General features: G+C 37.8%; 1 protein-coding gene across 1 annotated transcript in view; it reads left to right on the plus strand.

Moving 5' to 3' along the window:
* Positions 1 to 26,619, plus strand: part of mrc1a (mannose receptor, C type 1a) — a 245,865-nt gene that overhangs the window by 139,006 nt on the left and 80,240 nt on the right. Inside the window, exons 18-22 of the mRNA XM_059515824.1 lie at positions 728 to 792; positions 931 to 1,031; positions 23,803 to 23,942; positions 25,582 to 25,684; positions 25,951 to 26,135. Of these exons, the coding sequence (XP_059371807.1) occupies positions 728 to 792; positions 931 to 1,031; positions 23,803 to 23,942; positions 25,582 to 25,684; positions 25,951 to 26,135 (594 nt within the window). The remainder of the gene's footprint in view (positions 1 to 727; positions 793 to 930; positions 1,032 to 23,802; positions 23,943 to 25,581; positions 25,685 to 25,950; positions 26,136 to 26,619) is intronic.

The following is a 26,619-nucleotide window of genomic DNA, read 5'->3' on the forward strand; positions in this document are numbered from 1 at the left end:
AGGTTTGTGCTTATGAGGCTCAAACATTGAAGTAAAGTTGATTAAGCTGCCACTTCATAGAGAAGCATGCACTGAGCCAGTGCTGATGCCAGTCATATGAAATTCATTTAAAGGTATAGTTCACACAAGCAGGAAAACTCTGAATTCTTAAATCACCCTAATGTAATTCCAAAATCTTTATGACTTCATTTCTACTGTGGAACACATCATATATATATATATATATATATATATATATATATATATATATATATATATATATATATATATATATATATATATATATATATATATATATATATATTTAGAAAATATCTAGATATTTTAAGAAAATTATTGTTATTATTATATTTGGTGTGTAAATCATCCCCACACCCATCCCCAGTCACCTGCCCAATTCATTCTCTTGGGGACTGATTGAAAAACAGCAGCTGTTTAGTGTGGACAGAGTACTAGGACATATTCACTATTCGAGGTTGATTCTTTGAAATCACAGTTGAAATAGGGGGTTCGAGAGTAGCCTTATAGCTATTCTGAAGGAAACAGGGGAGGGAATCAAATACTGGTTAAAATATGTACAATAATGGAAGCCCACTTATTTTTTTAACAGTACCGCACAGCTGAAGGCAAAGACTAGCTCAGAAGGAAAATCCTCAATTTATGTCATTGACGTTTTGCAACATTATTGCATAATTATTTCAGTCAGGCTACTGATACTGTTTTATAGATATCTAGAAAGTCAGAGAATCAATACTACATTGGGATGATGGTGGAGTTGGACAAATCTTTTAGGTGAGTATGAAAGACAGTGTACATAAACAGTAATAATATCAGTTATTATACAATTCATACCTTTACCTGCATTTGCAAAACACTGTTTTATTTAAATATATTTGTTTTGGTTTTATAATATGACTTTTTTTGTTTTAGCTGGGTGGATGGTTCGCCTGTTGTATATACATCATGGGATCAAAATGAACCAAATTTTGCCAACAATGATGAAAACTGTGTGACCATTTACAAGAATATGGGTAAGCACTCATAATAAGTAAAGTTCCTATGTAGTGTAGCATGTGAGTGTGTCTTCAATGCACATCACACCACTTTTGTGCCTTAAAGTCTATATACCTGGCTTTTTATTTTATTTCATTATCACACATGTTCAAAATACTGAATGTAATATAGATACACTTTACAATAAGGTTAAGAAATGGTTAATAAATGTGTGTAATAAACATTTAACATTTAAACATTTAAACATTTAAAGATAAATCGTGTTAGCATTAGTACAAACAAATCACTATATAAACATTACTGACACGTCATCTGATGTTTCCAGACACTGAAGACTGGAGTAATGGCTGATAAACAAACTGAGGTTTATAGGAATATAGAATGGAAGTATATGTGATGAAGGTCTATAAACCTCATAAGATGCAGTTAGACCTCAAAAAAGTACTAACTATATCAGACCACATATGTATGGCACAATTAGCATGTTTAGAACAGTGGCCCATAAAATAGCTTTCACTTAAGATATACAATCTGTCACACTGAAAGAAGTAAGGCTTTTGTATACAAGGTAACTGTGCTAAAGGAAGTATTTTTTTATTCTTTTCCTCCCAGGGGGTCAGATGAATCCACAAAAAATATAATGATGTTACTGCTGTTGTTTGTTCGTAGCAGTTTTTGTTTGTGCCAGCTGAAAAAAAGAGAGAGAAAGATAGATAGAAAGAGAGAGAGAGAGAGAGAGAGAGAGAGAGAGAGAGAGAAGGATTTTTCTTTTTGTAAAAAGGTTTTTTTATTATTATTTTTTTTTTTCAGACCAATATGCAAAACAAAATGCAACACTGCAGGTCAAATACATTTATCTAGTGCATACAACAACATTTAAATGCAGAACAGATCAAATACATCCTTTACACCCTTATGCCATCCCATATGTATATTATGTTCTTTTTCCAGATGAACAAAAACACAGAGTTTTAGAAAATTAAAATAATAATTCTTACTACATATAATGCAAGTGTACGTCACATCCAAAGATTATGCTTCAAAAACTACACAAAATGAAGATGACGATAACCCATACTAATCAATTAGACAGGGTCAATTTTCACAAAATCAGAACCCCGAAGGCATTTTGTGATTATTTATATTGTACAACATATCTAGGGGTATTAAGGTGTGCTGAATCCAAATCTGCTGTATATGAAGCTCAAAAGTGTCCCAAAATACCTCAAAATTTAGAAATTAAAAATGGCCGCCACCACCAGGCTGAAATTTATTTTTCCGTTTATCTATTTGACTACACAAGGTACAAACATGAAATAAATATGCTTTTGTAAGTTTTCCTACATGGGCAATTCAATGCCATATTCAGATTTGAGATATCATGTGAAGAAACTGCTTAGATATTGCAAAAATAGTTGTTTTTAACTATGAACTATTATTAACTAATTAATAATTAAGTTATTATTATTAATATTATTATTACTATTATTGTTGATATTACCAGGCTACATTTACTTTGTATTTTGTTTTGAGGTCAAATGTACAAACAAATAAAGTTACAAAAAGTTACAACCTTTAATTAAATGTTCATAGGTTTTCACACATGGGGAATTTAACATCCTATCCTGATTAAGATCAAGTCTCAATAATCAGCTTGAAAATCACACAAGTACTTTGTACTTTGATCCGCTGAAACGCGTCGATCACTGCGTTTTACCACAAAGTTGCCTTTCTGAAACTCAGGGAGGATTTCCTTTGGGAGAGCAGACATCTCAGCCAGGTACACAGTACCCCATCTGGCGTAGTTGATATGATCGTACCTGAAGAAGAAGGGCAGCATACGTTTGAAAGCATACAGGTGGAGATCCCACAATCCACCACGTTGCGCTCTTGTGAAACAGAGTAGGATGCTGACCATAGTCATATAGTCCCACCAGAATGCAGCATTCGGGTCATCAACTGCAAGTGATGCAGAAAACTCTTTCATGGGCTGCTGGAATCGGTCTTTGGTCAGTTTGTTGACCATTTGTGCGATGTGATCAGCATCTATGGACTGGCAGAGATCTGCGAGTTCAACTCTCAGTGTAACATCAACCTCATCCAGATATGTGTAAAGCTGTGGGAGTAGTAGTTGCCAAAGAGCCTGCAGGGTAAGCTTGTGGGTCCTCATAGCACGTGCATACCCCTTTCCTGCCATGACATGCTGAGCAGCATTTGCTCCCAGAAGATCACACTTGACCCATAGCTCCCTCAGGCCAGAATCAACCATGTGTTGTCCTATCACACCCAGGAAGTTCATGGCAATGTGAAGGCCTCCAAGGCAAGGTATAAGCACGTCCTTGTATTCTTCTACTGACCACTTCAGTTCTAGCAACTTCGGATAAAGTGCCTCATCCACTGTCAGAATGACATGCTGTTGTTCCATTGATTTGGAGACATGGAGCACTCGCTTCACGACTGTGTTCAGTCTATCGAGTTCAGATGCAGGAGCCTGGATGATAGGTAGGTACCCTACTGTAGTTTTCTCTGGGTTGACTGTGCTTGCCTTCTGATTATACAATGTCCAGGAAGGCTTTGGTTTTTGAGATGTCCTGGACATGAAAAAGGCCATGTCTGTAGCTTGTGCTTTCTGTGCTGCGAGACATTGTTCAGATGACTGTGTGAAACAGTCTGCTGCTAATACACCACTGATTGGCGGCTCTGTAATTCCTCTCTTTGGTGCAGGTATGATATCAGTCATTGCCTTGGGGATGTTGAGGGTGTCTGACCTGGAGTAAAGATCAACTCCTTCAAGGAGATCACCTTCAGGTGGACCACGTTGCCAGGCAGCCACTTGAGTGGCATTGAATGTTCCTTTTCCATCCAGAGTGTATTCGTTGATGTCAACATGAACAAAGCGACCCTTTACCAGATTTTGTGGAACAACGGCACCATCATCCCCCATCCTCCAAGGTCGTCTTAGCCAGTTCAGTGTTAAGTTTTATTACCTCACGGTAACTCATAACATGACCTGCCTGGTGAAACATGTTCACCAACTCCTTCGAACGTGTAGCTTGATGAAGGGTACAGGCCAGTCCAATGTGCTTCGGAGTGAGGAACTTGTCTCCACTAGCTGTGTACATAAGATCCTCTGCAATGCTGAGGACTCTAAGCTGTCGTTTGGCTGTGTTCTTATCATAATCTTCAATGTCATCGTCCAGCAGGCGCTGACCACCTAGTAACAAGTTGAGGAACATGTACAGACTGTTTGGTATTCTGTCTATTGCTCTGTTTTCACTGATGTCTATCCCTTCTTGTTTTGGATGTGAGATCATATCTCTTCGGATCTGCAATGCCACATGGACCATGTTCAGGAACATATCTTGATCCTTATGTTTGAATGAAGGAATAACTCTATGAATATTGGAAGTGTCGTCTTTCAACATTGTTGAAACTGGAATTTGCCGGTATTTGGATGGAACCAAGACAGTACGAGGTTCATTTAGAGGCTGATCATGCAGTACAACAAAGTCGTATATGCCCTCAAAACGATCAGCTATTTGTTCCCTGAAGGAGTTCCTGCGGCTTAGAAATCTAGATGGTATATCTAATTGAGCCTCATTAGCTAGTGTAGAGTACTGGTCCCACACATGTACAAGATCCAGAATATCCACTTGATTTGCTGGTTGTTCAAGTTCTTGGCAGATCCACTCTAATGGCATGTCTGTGCTCAGAAGTGACTCCATGCGTTTGGTCCTACGTTCAAACCTGGTCTTGCAAGTCATGTGATAACTTCCTTCTGCAGCTATAAGATCATTTACACAAGCTAGCCGCACTCTTAAGAATTAATCACACTTTGCTGCTTGTAGGATTCTGCTGCTGAATTTCCTTTCTTGTATGAGATGTAGTTTTTCTTTCTGATCTTGTTGGCAAAAGATACACTGCTTCCAATCTATTGGAGGTATTTTGCTCCGTAGAGTAACATTTTGCAGAGTTGGGGTGGATGCAGATGAACTTAGTTTGGTATCGTTTTTCAATTCTGCCTTTAATTTCCTTTCTATTTCACGTTTATTCATGTATTTTGCTCGGCAGTCCTTATGCCATAAGAATTGCTGAGGCAAGTCTCCTTGAAGTATCTCAGTAAGTCGATTGGTTGCATCTCGGAAATTATCATGGTGTAATTTCATCCGGAGCTGTCTTATAGTGTCAGCTGACTGGAGGCCATCCTTACTAACTGTCATGAGATTTTTCTTATTGTCTTCCTGGCATATGATGCATAACTCTGGCACAGATAACATTAAGCTTTCTGGGGTATGGTCTATTTCTTCAGCCATGGTTTTTGTCACCAATTGACTAATTCAGACCTACAAGAAAGAGTTGGTTCCCAACCTGTGGGCCAACGAGGTGTTGCAGGTGGGCCGTGGGAGGCCTTTCAATAGATAAATTAAAAGAAAATCATGAAGGATTACTAAAATGAATTGAATGGTTCAAGTAGAACAATACCCAAAGAGATTTACATTTAAATAAATTAAAAGTGCTCTAAGTGATGTCACACATTTTAATCAGGCCAAATAATTTTTTATTTTTTTATATATCTGCTAGCTACCTGTCCCCTGAACACACTGTAGAAAAACGTGGTCTCTGCAGACACCACAGGCTCCACAAACGGCAACAAAAACAAGCTGGGCTAACCCGCACCACGAAACATAAACCGTTCCAGCCAATAACCGACAAGAAGGATTTGGGGAGTTAGTGTGTGGATGAGGAGGAGGGAGGGTCTAGCTAGCCTCCCAACATCACTTAGAGCATATTTAACCATTTCAAATTTAAATTTAAAATATTCTGGCTCACCCCCCAGCGTGAGTTTTTCAAGGCGACCGTTATTTAGAATGTGTCACTTTATGGTTTCCATGGTGATGCATCATTGCTTGTCATGTGACTCACCTCAGCATGAATGATGATCTGCTTTTATGTAATTTTTCCTTTTTTATTCAAAATATTCACAATTTGTTCTAAAAATCACGTTAGTTGAGCTGTATGCGCGATGGGTGCCGCCATGTTAGTTTGTGCCCCAGACACAGTTCAGAGAATCAGATCTGTTGGATTTACAACATGTGAATTCATCCACTTCTCCCAAAATACATTAAAATAAGTGGCAGGTGAACTGGGAGAAGAATAGAGTAAACTTTGAAGTAACTTACACACTCTGTATCTGATATGAATAAAACATGTTAATTATAATGGAAAGGATTATTATTGCCACTTCCATAGACATCAGTGTGTATTTTACATACTCTAAATGTATTGTTTTTTTTAGTACTTATGTGAATTTATATGTCTGAAACCTAAAATAAACATTATGTGGCTAAAAACACTGAAACGTTTTGATATATGACAGCTCTGAGCGCGCCTGTCTCTGGCTCAGTGCCAGCCAAGGCACGAAAGCACATTTGAATTTAGCACTTGATCACGTGATGCACTAACCATTCTAACCACACCGGTGTGATGGTACACTCCAGGGACCAGCCTAGACTGATCACACCGGTGTGATCGTACGTGCGAAAGGGTTAAATTAAATAAATTTAAAGTCTTTCCTCCAATCAGTCAGTGTAAAAGCAAGTGTGTTAAGTTTACTGACTTTGATGTCATCTAGCTAATCGGGCTAATAGGCTTTTATTAGTGATCAAAAATGCTAAAATATATACTGCAATTATTTAAACTACTTAGATATATAAATAGAAACGTTATTGATCCCCTTGGGATGTTTATGAAAACATGTCACATCATGAAAATATACACTAGACATGAATTTACCTGTTAGCTGTCTTATGTTTCCGATCAGCCGTTCTGAGTGTGAGAGTGAAGAGAGGCTAAGAAAGGCTAAGCTCGGGGGGGTGGGGGGGTGGGGGGGGGGGGGGTGGTGGTATGATATTGGGGAGGGCAAAGGTTGGGTAGTGCATTACAGCACATTTGACACATTTATTTATTTATTTATTTATTTTTATTATTTTTATTGCCTTTTAACTATACACATGTACATACACATTTCAATGTACCAGATAAAACATAAATCAACAAACAAAACAAAACAAAAACAAAACCAAAACCAAAAGCTTCTCAGTATTTTACATTAATATACAACACCATACAATACCACCTCTTTTCTTAGTCTTTTATCAAAACATTTCCAACTCCACCACATTTTACAAACAATTTGAAAGGTCCCCAAACTCCATCAAAAATCTTATATTTATTTTTTAATATATAGGTTATCTTTTCCATTGACATGTTTATTACCATCTCTCTCAGCCAACGACCTATACTTCGTGCACATGTACTTTTCCAATTTAAAGAAATAAGTCGTTTCGCTTGAAGAATACATATATTTATAAATATATGCTCTGTTTTCTTTAACTTGATCTCCTTAGGGTATAAATGAAATAAAAAGATTAAAGGTGACAGTGGTATGTTAACATCAAGGATATTTTCTATCATTCTTTTTACACCTTTCCAAAACTTCTGAAGTTCTTCACACTCCCATATACAGTGATATAATGTTCCTTTAAAGCCACTGCATTTTAAGCAAGTGTCTGGGATATTTTCATTGTATTTATGTAATACAACTGGAGTTATGTAAATCCTCATCAACCACTTATATTGTAGCAGTTTCATACGTGTGTTCATTATAAGTGATTGAGCTTCCTTGCATGTTTCCATCCAGTCCTCCATTGAAATATTCACTTTAAGATCCGATCTCCAAGCTTCCAATTTATAATCTGAAGACTCCTTTGATCCTGACATCAGCATATTGTATAATGAAGAAATTAAACCTTTACTAAAACAGTTTCTTGTCACTTCTTTTTCCAAGATAGACAATGATGGCATATCAAGAGAATTATTTTGTGATTTGAGGATAAAGTTTCTTATTTGTAAATACTTAAAGAAGTGCTTTGCAGGAATATTGTATGTATTAACTATTTCCTCAAATGACATAAGAGTATTGTTAACATATAAATCTGCTATCTTTCGAATGCCCTTATCAGCCCAAATCTTGAAGCCTGCATCTAATCTGCCTGGTTTAAATTTGTCATTGCCCCAAATGGGACTAAAACAAGATAAAGGATAGAAGACACCTAGATATTTTTTCACGTCAAACCATACAGAAATCATATTTATAACTATGGGATTGGAAACTTTCTTTTTAAGATCTTTCAATTCTGATGAATATAAACATAAATTTAAAGGCAGGCCAGCCTTAGTGGCAGTCCTGAGATAAAAAATAAAACATAATTGTTCTAAGTTGCACAGCCCAATAATACCAATGAAAATTAGGACACTGTAAACCTCCTCTATCATATGGCAAATATAAAAGTGTTAGACGGAGTCTGGAACATCTGTTATTCCAAATGAATTTAGTGAACATTTTTTTAAGTCATTGAAATAGATGCTTAGGAGGAGGCAGAGGAATGTTCTGGAATAAATATAAACATTTTGGCAAAATATTCATTTTTAGACCAATTAAATATATGTGTAAGGGCATCCATCTTTCTATAGATCTACTAACAATTTCAAGAAGAGGATCATAATTAACTTGCACTACATCCTCTAGTTTTGGTAAAATTTTTATACCCAAGTAGGTAAAACAATCAACAATATTGAAGGTTGCAAACACAATTAGGTTGCTGTCTGTCAACCTCATTTAGATATAAAATAGAACTTTTAGAATTGTTAATTTTGTATCCAGAGATTCTTCCAAATGTACTGATAAGATCTAATAAAGCAGGTATTGATGTATCAAGTTGCTTTAGGAAAAGAATGACATCATCAGCGAATAACACAATTTTATGTTCTATCTCTCCAATCTTAATACCTGTTAATTTCACATGGTTTTTTACTGTTATTGCAAAAGGCTCTATGGAAATGGCAAAAAGTAGAGGAGAAAGGGGAGAACCTTGTCTACACCCTCTTGATACACTAAATGGCTTTGAAACAATATTATTGGTCAATACTTCTGCTGTAGAACTATTATAAAGTAATCTAACCCACCTACAATACCTTTCACCAAAACCAAATCTATCCAATACATCAAACAAATAAGACCATTCAACCCGATCGAAGGCCTTTTCGGCATCCAATGATAGTAGAGCAGTATCTTGTTCACCCCTCTGTTCATAAAGAATATTTAGGACTCTTCGAACATTGTGAAATCCCTGCCTATGCTGTATAAAACCATTTTGATCCTCTCCTATTAAATTTGATAACGTACCTTCTAATCTCTTAGCTAGAACTTTACTTAATATTTTTGTGTCTGAATTTAACAAACTAATTGGCCGCATATTTTCACACTTTGTGTTTGTTTTTCCTGGTTTCGGTAATAATGTAATTAAAGCTCCTCTCATTGATGTAGGTTAAAGATCTTGTTGATACGCCTCTACTATCATTTCCATAAAGGAAGTTAGCAACTTTTCTTTAAACGTCTTATAAATTTCTATAGGAAGTCCATCTGGACCCACAGCTTTTCGATGGCTTCTGCAATTTCTTGTAGTGTGAAATCTTCATCTAATTCGTTCTTTTCTTTAACTGAAATCTGAGGTATATTTAGACTATCTAAAAATTGCATCTGGATATCTACATTTAGTGAACACTCTGAACTATACAGTTTTTCATAATAAGTTCTAAATGCTTCATTGATCTTTCCTGGGTCAACTATATTTCCATTTGAGCTCTCAATTGTTGTGATTGTACGCTCTGTTTGTTGTTGTCAAATTTGCCAAGCAAGTAACCGTCCTGTTTTATCTCCATATTCATAAAAATTTTGTTTCAACCTTAAAACTTTTGACGCTGCTCTACTTGCCGACAATTCATTATATCGGGACCTAAGTAGGAGAAGTTTCTCCTTTGCTTCTGCTGTATCTATGACTTTCTGAAAAATATTATTCTTATATATATTTATTCTTATTATATATTTTTTTATTTGATCTTCTAATTGTTTCATTTCTTGTCTAGATTTCCTAGCTTTTGAACTGCAAAACCCAATTATATGTCCTCGAATAAAAGCTTGGAATGCTTCCCATCTAATACAAGCAGATGTTTCAGATTTATTAATTTCAAAATAAAAATCAATTTGTTTGCTCACATATTCTACAAACTCTGAATCATGAAGCCATCCAATCTGAAAACGCCATTTAGGGGGATTTTTTATAAATTTTGGAATTTTGTATGATAAAGATACTGCTGCATGGTCAGATATGACTATACTGTGATAGCTACATTCTGTTATATTTTTAACCAATTGTGCGGAAATTAGGTAGTAATCAATACGTGAGTATGTTTGATGCATACCAGAATAACAGGAATATGATATTGCTGTAGGATTAAGATCCCTCCAAACATCTAATAAGTTAAGGTCTTTCATAAATTCCTGTATCACTTTCCTGGCTTTAGTATGCGTTTTATCAAACCCTGTTGAACGATCTTTAGTAGGATTTAGTACACAATTAATATCCCCTGCTATAATATATTATCCAGGCAAATTAGCAATTAACAAAAACAAATCATTAAAAAATGTAGGATTGTCATCATTTGGACCATAAATGTTAATTAAATTTATCTTCTCTGACAAAAATAAACATTGTAAAACAATATATCTTCCTAGTGTATCCTTAATTACTTTCTGAACCTGTATTGGGATTGATTTATGAATTAAAATGTATTATTTATTCTGGATGCATTACTCCTCTTGCATTAGAAGTGTGACAAGTAGCAAACACTTGCCCTTGCCATCTCCAAAGAATCCTAATTGTTTCACTTTTTATAATGTGAGTTTCCTGAAGAAATAGTATTTGTGTTTGTAATTGTTTGATTCTATCCATTACCTGTTTTATTTTTTTAATATTGCCCAGTCCTCTGCAATTCCAAGTTACAAATTTTACATTCCCTGTCTCCCCCATGATCTGTTACATTTCCTATTAAGAGGTATTTTGCCTTTTACAAAATCAACAATCTTAAATACTGAGAAGCAAAAAATAAAAATATAAACAATAATTAACAACACTCCTAATATTAAAGAACATTCCACATCAACCCCGATTTCCCCAGTAGCGTCCATACACTCGTGAGGAACTATCAGATTCTTGTCTATATTTGTGACAAACAACCCTATTTGTAACATTATTCTCACCTATTATATCAAACTATAAACACACTTTTTCACATTTCCAGAGAACAATAACACCTGAATACCTTTGATTATTATTTTACAAATTCTCCATTAATCACTACCGAGTCTTCATACCAAAGAGGATCGTTCCTTTATTCTGTGTCTAATTCTTCAATGAAGCTTTCGACTGCCTCCGGTGTGTCAAACACCCTTGATTTCTCCTGATGAGTAAGAAGTAGACGGGCGGGATATATGATCCTATGTTTACCGATTCCTCTCTCTCGCAGCTTCTGTCTCACTCCATGATACGCTCTTTGTTTCCTGTGAATTTCAGCCGAAACATCTGGATGAAAGCGAAGAGTGTGTTCCTTGTATGAAATCACCCCCTTGGACCTGGCCACTCTAAGCACCTGTTCTTTTTGCTTGAAGTTTAGAAACTTCATTATAAGTGTTCTTGGTGGTGTACTGGTAACCCGTCTTGTGTTCCCAGGATCCATGTTTCGTTGTGGGCCGACTATGTGCGCGTTCTATAACTAAGGATGTACTCGAGTCCATTTCCAATATTTTTGGAATCCAGGCCTCCAAAAACGCACACGCATTGCCTCCCTCTTCCCGCTCCGGCAAACCCACCAGCCTCAAGTTGTTCCATCTGTTTCTGTTTTCCATGTCGTCCATCTAGTCAGTTAATTTCTTAATTTGTGATTCAAGAGAATTTGCGCGAGCACTGAGTTGAACGATTTCATCCTCCGCTCCAGAAATGCGTTCCTAGGCCTCCTTCACGCGTTCATTCACCTCTTTGATTACTGACATGATGCCGTCAATTTTGTTTGTGTCTTGTTTGTCCATTTCTTTAATGGCTTGTAACACATCTGCATTACTAGGGTTTGACTCAGTTACTTTCGTAGGTTCTCCGTCATCATCTTCCTCTGTCTCTTTTAATTCGTCTGCGTTATCAGAATCCTGCGACATCTCGTGAGCCTCGTTATATAGTTTTGTTCTTCTTTTTCGGTGCCATCTCGGTTGTTAAGCTTTTATGTGTTAAATATCAATCGAAGTATCAAAGTTTTAAGCAAGCTTGAAGGATTTATATACAAATTTTTAGGAGGGTCATTATCTCGCATCTTCTCAGTACCACTTCATAACCGGAAGTTCACATTTGACACATTTTACCTCAAAACAAAATACAAACTAAGTAAAACTAGCCTGATAATATTAATAATAATAACTTAATTATTAGTTAATAATAGTTCATAGTTAAAAACAACTATTTTTGCAATATCTAAGCCGTTTCTTCACATGACATCTCAAATCTGAATACGGCATTGAATTGCCCATGTAGGAAAACTTACAAAAGCATATTTATTTCATGTTTGTACCTTGTTTAGTCAAAAAGTACACTGAAAAATAGATTTCAGGCTGGTGGTGGCAGCCATTTTGAATTTCTTAATTTTGAGGCATTTTGGGACGCTTTTGAGCTTCATATACAGCAGATTTGGATTCAGCACCCCTTAATACCCCTAGAAATGATGTATAATATAAATAATCACAAAATGCCTCCAGCACTTTAAATAAGCACATTTTCAGAAATTCTGCCTAGACTAAATGTCATCTTAAAAGAAACGATAGGCATGTGTAAGAAACATATAAATACTAATATTTTATACTTTACTGTCATGTTGACTTTGTGTTTTTTGAAGTGAAATATGAAATGCATATAAATAATTGCAATTAATTACAATTATATCAGCTGCCAGTGGTAACTGTAGCATAATTAATATAACCATCAACATATCTGTTCATCCAGATAACTTTAAGTGTAATTTCATATCAACTTTAAGAAATTATATTTTTGTAGCCACAGAAAATAACTTAAGAGTACTAGTCCATGAAACAAGACAATATCGTTAAAGGGACGTTATCCACCAGCAGTGACAGAATCATAAACTCATGTAATTTTTGCACAAAAGTATTATTAACATATCTAGTCTAACAAACATACACACACATACATACAAATGAGAGTTAAATTGGATGAATGAAATCAGTAGAGAAACTAGAGAATCCAGCTATGGAAAATGAGTCAGTTAACCACCTAAGTGAAACCATCAAGGCAGTTTTGCAACAGGGTCTAAAGCTTATTGTAAATTCAGACATTCTGTTTCCGTTTAGTTAAAGGTATGATACTTGCATTGCCTTGGTCAATGAATGAGCATCTGGATGCAGTCTCAAGTTAAAGTCTTGATGGTTCGAAGGTTAGGGTTTTTGGGTCTTGAAGAGTTTCTTTGGGTCTTGAAGAGTGACAAACTTCAAAGATGTTACTCTGGATTTTGGTGGAAGTTTTCTCTTGGGTTTAAAGTTTCAACGAGGATCGCTGCAACTTTGATGTCCAGCCGGCACAGGGGATGCTCCGTGAGTCACTGTCAGACTGGATGTCTAAGAGTCAGGAAGATAACAGCACAGAAGAAGAGAGTCATTGATGTGAGGCTTTTTAAGTCACATGGATGTCACACCTCCAGGGGGTCAATGAGTCAATGGTGACATAATTTACTTAAACGTACATAAACTTAAAAGTTTTTGACTCTCTTTCTTCGAACATGGTATTTTGTAAACATAACTGGATTGGGTGCTGACGAAAGAACCATTAAAGATTCTTAGAACACTAATATGTTGCGTAGGTATCAACATATAAAATACACTCTCATTTAGATCATGAAAACACAAATTCATAGATACCAAGTATGGTTTGGGTGAGGATATATTAGCTAGTGGTTCTATCATAAGCATGCATAAACCTTTGACACATTACTAAAATTACAAACATCAGTGCACCACACCACAAACTGTTCGCACATCTTACCATCAATCATAGGCTTGTTCAAATCTGTGGCAAAAGTTTCCAAACTTATCCTTTCCAATCACACTACTACTTGTCCACTTGATCCTATTCCATCTCATGTCCTTAAAGCCATTTCTCCTGAAGTTTTCCCAGCACTTCCTCACATCATTAACACATCCCTTCCTACTGGTGTTTCTTCCCTCAGCATTTATACAGCTGAGACTTTGCTTAAACTCACTCTTAACCCAGCCCTTTTAGAGAACTACAGACCGGTACCCTTCTTCCTTTCATTTCAAAAACACTTGGACGATTTGTGTTTAACCCAGTCTCTGACTTTCTCTCTCAGAAAAACCTCCTGGACTGCAACCAGTTTGGCTTCAGAAATGGACTGTCTTGCCCTCGTTGTTGAAGCCCTAAGACTGGCAAGAGTGGCTTCCAAATCTTGAATACTTATCTTGCTGGATCTGTCCTCTGATTTTGACATGGTTAACCACCAGATCCTCCTATCAACCATATAGGCAAAAGGCATCTCAGGAACTGGTTTGAGTCTTACTTCTTAAGTTACTTGCATTGCCCGTGTAAAGGGGGTTCCCTTTGTTGTAGTTGAAAAGGGGGTTTCCAGAGGTTGCAGATTGGCTGGAAGTTCAGTGGTCGTAGAAGTGACATCTTGGGAAGCATGTGGTTGGGCGTTGTCTGAAGATGTGGAGTTGTGGGCTTGTTGCAGTTTTAGGCAGGCACTCAAGGTCAGACTCGGAGGGACGGTGTTACAAAACTTAACTCAGAACACGAAAAACACTCAACAGAAAAGAAAATAAACTAAAGTAAAAGAACAGAAGTAAAGTTTGACAAGACTATGCAGGCTAATGCATACTGAAACAGCGCTCAAAGAACACTAAAAGTGATGACTTAAAGCAAAAGCTAAGACCAGGTATGACTAAAAGCTAAAGCCAAAAATCAAAAGCTAAAAGTGAAATTTGATGTTGTCCTGAATATTTAAACTGGCCTTTTGGCCACACCTCAAATGTTGTCTTGATCAATTAGATATTGTCTTTGTTCGAGGTGTTGCGAAGTTTGTCCTGCCAGTTCATAAATCATGTTATCTTATTAATCACGTTGTCCGAATTTTCCCGCTCTTGTAGGGTATAATTTTGGAAATGATTGTAACAAGAATATGATACATTTGACAAATAATTGATTGTCAGAAACGTTTCAAGCAACGTTTCAGTCCAAAGAGCTTGCGATCATTATTACTATCAAGGATTTACATGTGATGGTAATGCTGTACATCTCTTTGACCATCAATCTTGATTACTTAGCCCAAATTTCACAATCTCCTCTCCGAATTGGAATTGTTCTTTTGTTCTAATGTTGAAAGCTGTTCAAGTTGCTAGTTAGTGGACTTGTTTCTGACTTGTGGTACTAGGAATTGAGCTTTTCTGTTGATTTTGGCTACTCATGTTTCAACCATGCTCCCGATCAAATCTTTAATTTGTCTGGTTTGGGTCTGATATCCTAAAATGATCAGCTGAATTTCTCAGACCACATTTCTAAAGCTGCCCAGTTCTGCAGATTTGCTTTATACAAAATTAGGAAGATCCGGCCCTTTCTTTCGGAACAATCTAGACAACTCCTTTTTCAAGATTTTGTTTTATCCAGACTGGACTATTGCAATGCTCTTTTAGCAGGTCTTTCAACCAGTTCTATCAGACCTCTACAACTAATCCAGGTTGTGGCTTCAAGATTAGTTTATAATGGGCCGAAAGAATGCATGTCACACCTCTGTTCATCAATTTGCACAGGGTATCAATAGCTGCTCACATAAAATTCAAGGCATATATGTGACAAAACCATCACTGTCTCTGCACCTTTCTACATAAATTCACTACTTTAGAATTATGTGCCCTTTAGAAGCTTGCATTTTGCAAGTGAACAGTGCAATAGGGCCATCCCAAAGAGTTACAAAATCATTTTCACAGACTTTTACATTAAGTGTTCCCTCATGGTGGAATGACCTACCCAACACAGGTCCTTAACCGTCTTCAAGAAATGGCTAAATATACATATCTTCATTTGGCCCTCTAACTAACTATCTCTCTCTCTCTCTCTCTCTCTCTCTCTCTATATATATATATATATATATATATATATATATATATAGAGAGAGAGAGAGAGAGAGAGAGAGTACAGACCAAAGGTTTGGACACACCTTCTCATTCAACGAGTTTTCTTTATTTTCATGACTATGAAGATTGTAGATTCACACTGAAGGCATCAAAACTATGAATTAACACATGTGGAATTATATACATAACAAAAGTGTGAAACAACTGAAAATATGTCATATTCTAGGTTCTTCAAAGTAGCCACCTTTTGCTTTGATTACTGCTTTGCACACTCTTGGCATTCTCCTGATGAGCTTCAAGAGGTAGTCACCTGAAATGGTCTTCCAACAGTCTTGAAGGAGTTCCCAGGGATGCTTAGCACTTGTTGGCCCTTTTGCCTTCTGTCTGCGGTCCAGCTCACCCCTAAATCATCTCAATTGGGTTCAGGTCCGGTGACTGTGGTGGCCAGGTCATCTGGTGCAGCACCCCATCACTCTCCTTCTTGGTCAAATAGCCCTTGATGCCTTCAGTGTGACTCTACAATTTTCATAGTGATGAAAATAAAGAAAACTCATTGAATGAGAAGGTGTGTCCAAACTTTTGGTCTGTACTGTATATATATATATATATATATATATATATATATATATATATATATATATAAACTCTAGCTACATGTACCGCGTTAGGCTGAAAAAGACTTGTCACAACACTTACATTACATTGCCCTTTTATTGGTTTTGATTGCTTCTATTATCCTTATTTGTAATTCGCTTTGGAAAAAAGCATCTGCTAAATAGGGGTGTAATGGTATGGTGCACGTGTGTACCGAATGACCGAATGCAATGTTTTGTATGCGGAACATAGGTACATTTTCGTGTTTCCAAAAGAACATATTCAGTGGCGGAAGTCTCCGCGCTCAGCGGAAATCCCGCCCTGCAGCTGTTTCTAAGGCCAGTGACACACTGGCTGCATGGCGTTTCTGCTGCGTGTCAGTTGCGTGCCGGCTGCTTCACGTTTTCTGTGTCTTTACACACCAAAATCGTGCCTAACGCGGCGCTGGCGCCCTGCTGCTGCTGTAGGTGACATAAAGGGAGGCCGCCGACAGACCAGGATCTTGTCTTCACGACAACAATATCAACTTTTTTTTACACACCTACGCCTACTGATAAAGGACACCGTCAACAGTATTGATGGCAAAATAGACTATGTTTGACAGGTGCAATATTTGAAAATCGATAATTATTTATTTATTTTTTAAATTACATTTATATCTGAATTTATGTCAACCTATAGACTTTCAAACATCAAAATGTCATGAATTAATATATATATTTGTGTACAAAATGACATATAAACATATTTTCCTATTATATTTTGCCTGGAAACGCTTCCAACACGCTTGCGTGTCGCGTGAAAAATAGGCGCCGGTTCTATTTCTAGCATGCACGTGTTTTCCGCGCGTCTCACGCAGGCAGTCTGCAAGCTCTAACCTGTTAACATGGTAGCCAAATTCAAAATGGACACACCACGCAGCTGAGACGCTTGCGCCACGCATCCAGTGTAGGCCGGCGACACACTGGCTGCATGGCGTGAGCGTGGCGTTTCTGCTGCGTGTCAGTTGCGTGACGGCTGATTCGCGTTTTCTGTTTCTTTACACACCAGAATCGTGCCTGACGCGGCGCTGGCGCGCTGCTGCTACTGTAGGTGACTTAGAGGGAGACCGCCGACAGACCAGGATCTTGTCTTCATGACAACAATATCTATACTTCATGTTGAGCATAAATATAAAGCCTACTGATAAAGGACACCGTCAACAGTATTGACGGCAAAAAAGACTATGTTTGACAGGTGCAATATGCCAGTGTGTCACCGGCCTAATGTTTTCAAAAGGCATCACGCGAGTGTGAACATCACTACAACTAGGGAAAAAATGATTGTAATTCAAACGCAGCTCCCGTCGGCATTTAAACAGACCTTTGCTCTTAATTCCGATCGGGCCAACGCAATAACGAAATCTGAGCAGGTCTAAAAACTGAAACAGTTGATGCTGCACTTTACACTTTGGAAAAGTTATATATTTTTTTAAATATGAGCAGGCCTACAAGCTGGGATTGGTAATGCTGCACTGTAATCATAGTTATTTATTTATATTTTTCATTATATTTTATTATATGATATTGGTTTGAGACTGAGAGTATTTTATTTAGTGGAGAACTTTGCAGCAGTATTTTATTTCTTATTCTATTTTTATTTTATAAATATTGTTTTAAAAAGTATTTAAAAAAATTGTAAACAAATTGTTAAAAAAAGTTTATAGTATTAAATAACCTGCAGTTTAATGTTTGCATTTCTTTCCCTTACTGTACCGAAAATTAACCGAACCGTGACTTTAAAACCGAGGTACGTACCGAACCGTGATTTTTGCATACCGTTACACCCCTACTGCTAAATGAATAAATTGAATGTAAAACAGTAGTGTACATCGCAAAAGACAATATACAAGAAAGTAATAATCATACACACGGTCTTTTTGATAGAAAGACATATACAGGTGCTTCTCAATAAATTGAAATGTCGTAGAAAAGTATTTTTTTTATTAATTCAACTCAAATTGTGAAACTTGTGTATTAAATAAATTCAATGTACACAGACTGAAGTAGTTTAAGTCTTTGATTCTTTCAGTTGTGATGATTTTGTGTCTTATTTAACAAAAACCCACCAATTAACTATCTCAACAAATTAGAATATAGTGGCATGCCAATCAGCTAATCAACTCAAAACACCTGCAAAGGTTTCCTGAGCCTTCAAAATGGTCTCTCATTGAGACAATCATTGACATGCTTAACAAGTAGTGTAAGCCCCAAAGAAGCTGGCTTTTCACAGAGTGCTGTATCCAAGCATGTTAACAGAAAGTTGAGTGGAAGAAAAAGTGTGGAAGAAAAAGATGCACAACTACTGAAAGAACCGCAGCCTTATGAGGATTGTCAAGTAATTCAAGAATTTGATTGAACTACACATGGAATGGACTGAGGCTGGGGTCAGGGCATCAAGAGCCACCACACAAAGACGTGTAAAGGAATTTGGATAAAGTTGTCGTATTCCTCTTGTTAAGCCACTCCTGAGGTGTCTTACCTGGGCTTCGGAGAAGAAGAACTAGACTGTTGCCAACTGGTCTAAAATCCTCTTTTCAGAGGAGAGCAAGTTTTGTATTTCATTTGGAAACCAAGGTCCTAGACTTTGGAGGAAGGGTGGAGAAGCTCATAGCCCAAGTTGCATGAAGTCCAGTCTTAAGGTTCCACAGTCTGTGATGATTTGGGGTGCAATGTCATCTGCTAGGTTTGATCCATGTTTTTTTTTTTTTTTTTTTTACAAAGTCACTGCACCCGTTTACCAATAAATTTTGGAGCACTTCATGCTTCCTTCTGCTATCCAGCTTTTTGAAGATGCTGATTTAATTTTCCAGCAGGATTTGGCACCTGCCCACACTGCCAAAATCGCCAAAAGTTGGTTAAATTACCATAGTGTTAAATGACCAGCAAACCCACCAGAGCTGAATCCCTTAGAGCAGGGATAGGCAACTCTGGTCCTGGAGGGCCACTATCATGCAGAATTTAGCTTCAGCCCTCATAAAAACTCACCTGCCTGTATCTATCTAGTAATCCCGAAAACACTGATTGCCTTGTTCAGGTGTGTTTAATTAGGGTTGGAGCTAAACTCTGCAGGACAGTGGCCCTCCAGGACCGAAGTTGCCTATCCCTGCCTTAGAGAATCTTATGAAGTGTTCTAATTTGTTGAAATAATGAATTGGTGGGTTTTTGTTCAGTGTGAGCCAAAATCATCACAATTAAAAGAACCTTAGACTTAAACTATTTCAGTCTGTGTGCATTGAATTTATTTAATACACAAGTTTCACAATTTGAGTTGAGTTACTGAAATAAATGAACTTTTCCATGACATTCAAATTTATGGAGAAGCACCTGTACATCTGGGATGACATGTCTGCATGCTTTGTCCCCGTTTAGTATGTTTTATGTGTGACTTATGTGCTTTGTTTATTTATGTGTGTATATGCAGCATTCACTATTTCACATATTTTTAATAATCACAATTGTTTTTATATAAATTTATTTTTATTTTAAAAACATTTTTCTGTATTTACAGATCAAGTATAACATAAGGAACATTTAATCATCTTGGAGAGTTTAATCTTCTTGACTGTCATAACCGAACGTGATGCACAGTTTGAATACTGATTGGAGTATGAATGACAGCCGCAGCAGAGAGAAGTGAGAAGCAGAGAGAAGAGTGACGTGAACTCGTCTTAAATATTTACCTTTAACTCACATTAAACTGTGAAATGGATTCAGAACACTTAAAATATAGTGCACAATAACTTTATTGTGCTTTTTAAAGTTTATTTGGCTTCCATGGGGCTTAACAATAACACAGAATAGTATACATTTACGTTTACATTTAATCATTTAGCAGACGCTTTTATCCAAAGCGACTTACAAATGAGAACAATAGAAGCAGTCAGGTCAACAAGAGAACAACAACAGTATATAAGTGCCATGACAAGTCTCAGTTAGTCTAGTATAGAACGCATAGGTAGTTTTTTTTTTTTATTTTTTTTTTTTATTTTTTTATTAAAAGACAGGAAAAGGAAAAGTGCTAGTGTTAGTTGGTTAAGTGCAGGCGAAAAAGATGAGTCTTTAGCTGTTTCTTGGAAATGAGTAAAGACTCAGCTGTACGAATTGAGATTGGGAGGTCATTCCACCAGCTGGGCACAGTCCAGGAAAAGGTCTGTGAGAGTGATTTTGAATTTCTTTGGGATGGTACCACAAGGCGTCGATCACTTGCAGAGCGCAAACTTCTGGAGGGCACATAAGATTTAACCAATGAGTTTAGGTAAGTTGGTGCCGTGCCAGTGGTCGTCTTGTAGGCTAGCATCAGTACCTTGAATTTGATGCGAGCAGCTACTGGTAGCCAGTGTAACCTGATGAGGAGAGGAGTAACATGAGCTTTTTTTGGCTCATTGAAGACAACCCTCGCTGCTGCATTCTGGATCAATTGCAGAGGCTTGACAGTACATGCAGGAAGGCCCGCCAGGAGTGCATTACAATAGTCCAGTCTGGAGAGAACAAGAGCTTGGACAAGAAGTTGGGTTGCTTGCTCTGACAGGAAGGGTCTAATCTTCCTAATGTTGTATAAGGCAAACCTGCAGGACCGGGTAGTTGTAGAAATGTGGTCTGTGAAGCTTAACTGATGATCCATCACAACTCCTAGGTTTCTAGCTGTCCTCGAAGGAGTAATGGTTGATGAGCCCAGCTGTATAGAGAAGTTGTGATGAAGCAATGGGTAAGCTGGAATCACCAGGAGTTCTGTCTTCGTAAGGTTAAGCTGAAGGTGATGGTCATTCATCCAGCTAGAGATGTCACTCAGACAGGCTGAAATGCGAGCAGCTACCGTTGGGTCATCTGGTTGGAATGAGAGGTAGAGTTGGGTGTCATCAGCGTAGCAGTGATAAGAAAAGCCATGCTTCTGAATGACAGATCCTAATGACGTCATGTAGATTGAGAAGAGAAGTGGTCCAAGTACTGAGCCTTGAGGAACCCCAGTAGCAAGGTGGTGTGACTTTGAAACATCACCCCTCCAAGACACACTGAAGGATCTGTCAGAGAGGTAGGACTTAACCCACAGGAGTGCTGTTCCAGAGATGCCCATCTTTCTGAGGGTGGACAGGAGAATCTGGTGATTAACAGTGTCAAAAGCAGCAGAAAGGTCCAGTAAGATGAGTACCGAGGATTTTGAAGCTGCTCTTGCTAGTCGCAGGGCTTCAGTAACCGAGAGCAGAGCAGTCTCAGTTGAGTGGCCACTTTTGAAGCCAGATTGGTTGCTGTCCAGGAGGTTGTTCTGTACAAGGAACATAGAAAACTGGTTGAACACAGCTCACTCAAGTGTCTTTGCAATGAATGGAAGAAGGGATACCGATCTGTAGTTTTCAAGAAGCGCTGGATTTAGAGATGGTTTCTTGAGCAGTGGGCTTACCCGAGCCTGCTTGAATGCTGAGGGAAATGTTCCAGAGTGAAGAGAGGAGTTGATAACGTGAGTAAGCGAAGGTATGACTGAAGAAGAGATCGCTTGAAGGAGGTGAGTGGGGATCGGATCAAGTGGACAAGTAGTAGGATGATTGGACAGGAGAAGTTTGGAGACGTCCATCTCTGAGAGTGGGGAGAAGGAGGAGAAAGAGTGTGCGTCGGTCATTGTGAAGTTGTCCTCAGTCTGCGGTGTGGAGAATTGGTCGCTGATGGATCTTGTCTTATTTGTGAAGAAAACTGCAAAGTCGTCCGCTGTAAGAGTCGATGGAGGAGGTGGTGGTGGCGGATTAAGAAGAGAAGAGAAAGTCTTGAAGAGTGTCCGAGCGTCACAACAGCTGTTAATTTTGTTGTGGTAGTAGGATGTTTTAGCCGTGAAGACATTTGCAGAGAAGGAAGAGAGGAGAGACTGATACACACTGAGGTCGGTAGAGTTTCTTGATTTCTGCCATTTCCTCTCTGCAGCCCTGAGTTTAGAGCGATGTTCACGGAGAACCTCAGACAGCCAGGGGGCAGATGGGGCAGTGCGTGCTGGTCTAGACAACAGTGGGCAAAAGTTGTCCAAGCAAGATGTTAAACTGGAGCAAAGAGTGTCTGTAGCGCTGTTCGTGTCCAGAGCAGAGAACTGAGAGAGTGCAGGAAGCGAGGATGAAACCACAGAAGATAGGCGAGATGGAGAGAGTGAGCGTAGGTTCCGTCGAAAGGTGACCTGCGTTGGAGTGTGAGGCACTTCAGGAGTAAGTGCTAGGTTAGCAGTAATGAGGAAGTGGTCTGAGGTGTGCAGTGGAGCAACTAAAGAATTGTCCACAGAGCAACAGCGCGTGTAGATGAGGTCCAGTTGGTTGCCTGATTTGTGAGTCGCTGTAGTAGAAACTAGCTTGAGATCAAATGAGGAGAGCAGAGTTTTGAAGTCAGCAGCCTGGGGTTTATCTAGGTGGATGTTGAAGTCACCAAGCAGTACCAGAGGAGTACCATCTTCAGGAAAGTTTGATAGCAGCACATCCAACTCCTCCAAGAAGTTTCCCAATTGACCTGGGGGACGATAAATGACCACAAAGTGGATTTTAACAGGGTGGGTTACAGTAATGGCATGTGATTCAAATGAACCAGTACCTGTAGGTGATGGCTGAAGATCAAATGTCCATTCTTTTGATATAAGGAGACCTGTCCCTCCACCCCTCCCAGTGGTACGAGGAGTGTGGGAACAAGTGAAATTAGTGGAGAGGGCTGCAGGGGTGGCAGTATCTTCAGGTTTGATCCAAGTCTCAGTCAATGCCATGAGGATGAGACCGGAATGAGTAGCAATAGATGAAATGAAGTCTGCTTTGTTAACTGCAGACTGGCAGTTCCAGAGACCAACTGGAATAGAGAGCGTAGTAGTAGAGGTCAGAGGGACAGGCCGTAGTATACACACTATTTCGGATTTGATATAGGATATCTTGTCTGACCGATACCCCGTTCCAGCAGAAAATGCCAGTTTCGAAGCTATACTGACACTGAAAATTGGATCTGCACACGCGTAGTAAAAATATATATTTGGCATAGTCTCCCATTCACTGCTACGTATAAAGTGTTCAACATTTATTTATTTATTGTTTGTTTTGTTTGTTTAAGGATTCTGGAATGATATTAACTGTGGTGTGGCGTTACCCTCTATCTGTGAAAGAAGTTCCGACTTTGTCAACGTCACCATGCCCCCTTCTACTGTGCCACCAGGAGGCTGTTCTCCAGAATGGACCATCTTTAGGGGCAAAGTGAGAACTATTTCAATAGTAAAATAATGTGCATTATAATATATAAATGTGTGTGTATATATATATAATGTGCACACACACACATACACTCACTGGCCACTCTATTAGGTACACCTGTTCAGTTGCTTGGTAACACAAATTGCTAATCAGCCAATCACATGACAGCAACTCAATGCATTTAGGCATCTAGATGTGGTGAAGACGACTTGCTGAAGTTCAAACTGAGCATCAGAATGGTGAAGAATTGGTATTTAAGTGATTTCAATGTGGAATGTTTGTTGGTGCCAGACGGGCTGGTCTAAGTATTTCAAAAACTGCTGATCTAGTGGGATTTCCATTGCACAACCAACTCTAGGGTTTACAGGAAATGGTCTAAAAAAGAGAAAATATCCAGTGAGCAGCAGTTGTGGACGAAAATGCCTTGATGTCAGAGGTCAGAGGAGAATGGGCAGAATGGTTAGATATAATAGAAAGGCAACAGTAACTCAAAAAAACACTCGTTACTCAGAATAACATCTCTGACCGCACAACACATTGAACTCTGAAGCTGATGGGCTACAGCAGCAGCAGACCACACCAGGTGCTGCTCCTGTCAGCTAAAAACAGGAAACGGAGTCTACAATTCACACACGCTCACCAAAATTTGGACAATAGAAGATTGGAAAAAGGTTGACTGGTCTGATGAGTCTCAATTTCTGCTGTGACTTTCAGAAGTTAGGGTCAGAATTTGACGTTAAGAACATGAAAGCATGCATCCATCTTGCCTTGTCTCAATGGTTCAGGCTGGTGGTGGTGGTGTAGTGGTGTGGGAGATATTTTCTTGGAACACTTTGGACCCCTTAGTACCAATTGAGCATTGTTTAAATGCCACAGCCTATCTGGGTATTGTTGTTGACCATTTTCATCCTTTTATGACTACACTGTACCCATCTTCTGATTGTTACTTCCAGCAGGATACCATGACACAAAGCTCAAATAATCTCAGACTGGTTTCTTGAACATGACAATGATTTCACTTTACTCAAATTGCCTCCATGGTCACCAGGTCTCAATCCAATACAGCAGCTTTGGGATCTGATGAAATGGGAGATTAGCATCATGGATGTGCATCCAACAAATCTGCAGCAACGTTGTGTGATGCTATCTTTTCTGAACACTGTTGAATTTATGCCACAAAAAATTAAGGCAGTTCTGAATACAAAAGGGGGCACAATCTGGTACTGGCAAGGTGTACCTATTAAAGTGGCCAGTGAGTGTGTATGTGTGTAAGTATATATATATATATATATATATATATATATATATATATATATATATATATGTATATGAAGAGTTCAGATGCAAAAGCCTCTAAGTGCCATCTGAATTGTTCATCTAAAATTAGGATTTTTATCAAGCTCCTATGCTTCATATATATATATATATATATATATATATATATATATATATATATATATATATATATATATATATATGTATGATTGCAAAGATCTGATTTCATCTGGGCCTAGTTATTAATCACAAACACAAATAATAAAAATGTTGATTTGCTCTTAAAGTATTAAAATGAATTTTTTTTTAGAAAGGCAATAATAGACAGCTGCACATTCTAATTCATACCACTTGTATTTTTAAATAGTGTTACAAGCTTTTTAATAATAAGATGACATGGCATAATGCTCGTGACCACTGCATTTTACATGGAGGCAACCTAGTTTCCATTCTGAGACCGGAAGAGCAAGGTAAGCATTTCACTTGTGATATATATATATATATATATATACATTTACATGCACATAAAAAGACACACACAAAAAAAAATGTGAAAAAGCTGCTTAAAAGGAGAAAGTATTAGAAATATTGATCCACATATTTCTGTTACTTTAATTGTCCCACCCCTTTTCAGTTAAAATGCACACTCTTCAAAAATATAAGCCATATTCTATGGCAGAAAACCAGGTTTGTTAAATTGCTTTAAATAATTCCGACCTTTTTATTTTGTTTGCAGCATTCCTTACTACTTTAATGATTGGTTCAGATGATGATGTATGGACTGGATTTAATGATGTCAATTGGGAGATGAGATTTTTGTGGACTGATGGTAAAGGTGTCAGATACACAAACTGGGCCAAGGGTCACCCTTCAGTACACCCAGATGCGTCTTCCAGGATGTATGGCTACTTTGAATCAGAGGCAAGTATTCACACCATATTGCTGAAAAATGCTAATCAGTGGCTATAAAGATTACCACAATTATCAGCTTCTATTTTGAGATGAGATGTTTATGCTAGATTTAAGAAAAATGTACTGTTCATGCCTACTTAAACATTTTCAAATATATAAATAGACATGCCTACTTAAACATTTTCAAAAATAGATAATAGATGGATGTTATCTCAATATAACCATATACTTAATATGGTATACATAAGATTTAATTTTAGTTTGTCTGCTTGATAATATAGACCATTACATCATTCTCATTTTTCTAGATAACCGTGGACTTGTGTGCTAAATATTTCTGTCAACACCACAGTTTTACACTGTCATGTGGACATTTTGCTAGAGTTTTCCACAGTCCTCCATCTGCATGTACAATAATTTGCTGCATCAGATTTAGTTGTCTTAAGAATTGAACAACACTGCCTATGAAAAAAAAATACAAATAAAATATGTG

This window comes from Carassius carassius, chromosome 2, assembly GCF_963082965.1.
Source record: "Carassius carassius chromosome 2, fCarCar2.1, whole genome shotgun sequence".
Lineage (NCBI taxonomy): Eukaryota > Metazoa > Chordata > Actinopteri > Cypriniformes > Cyprinidae > Carassius > Carassius carassius.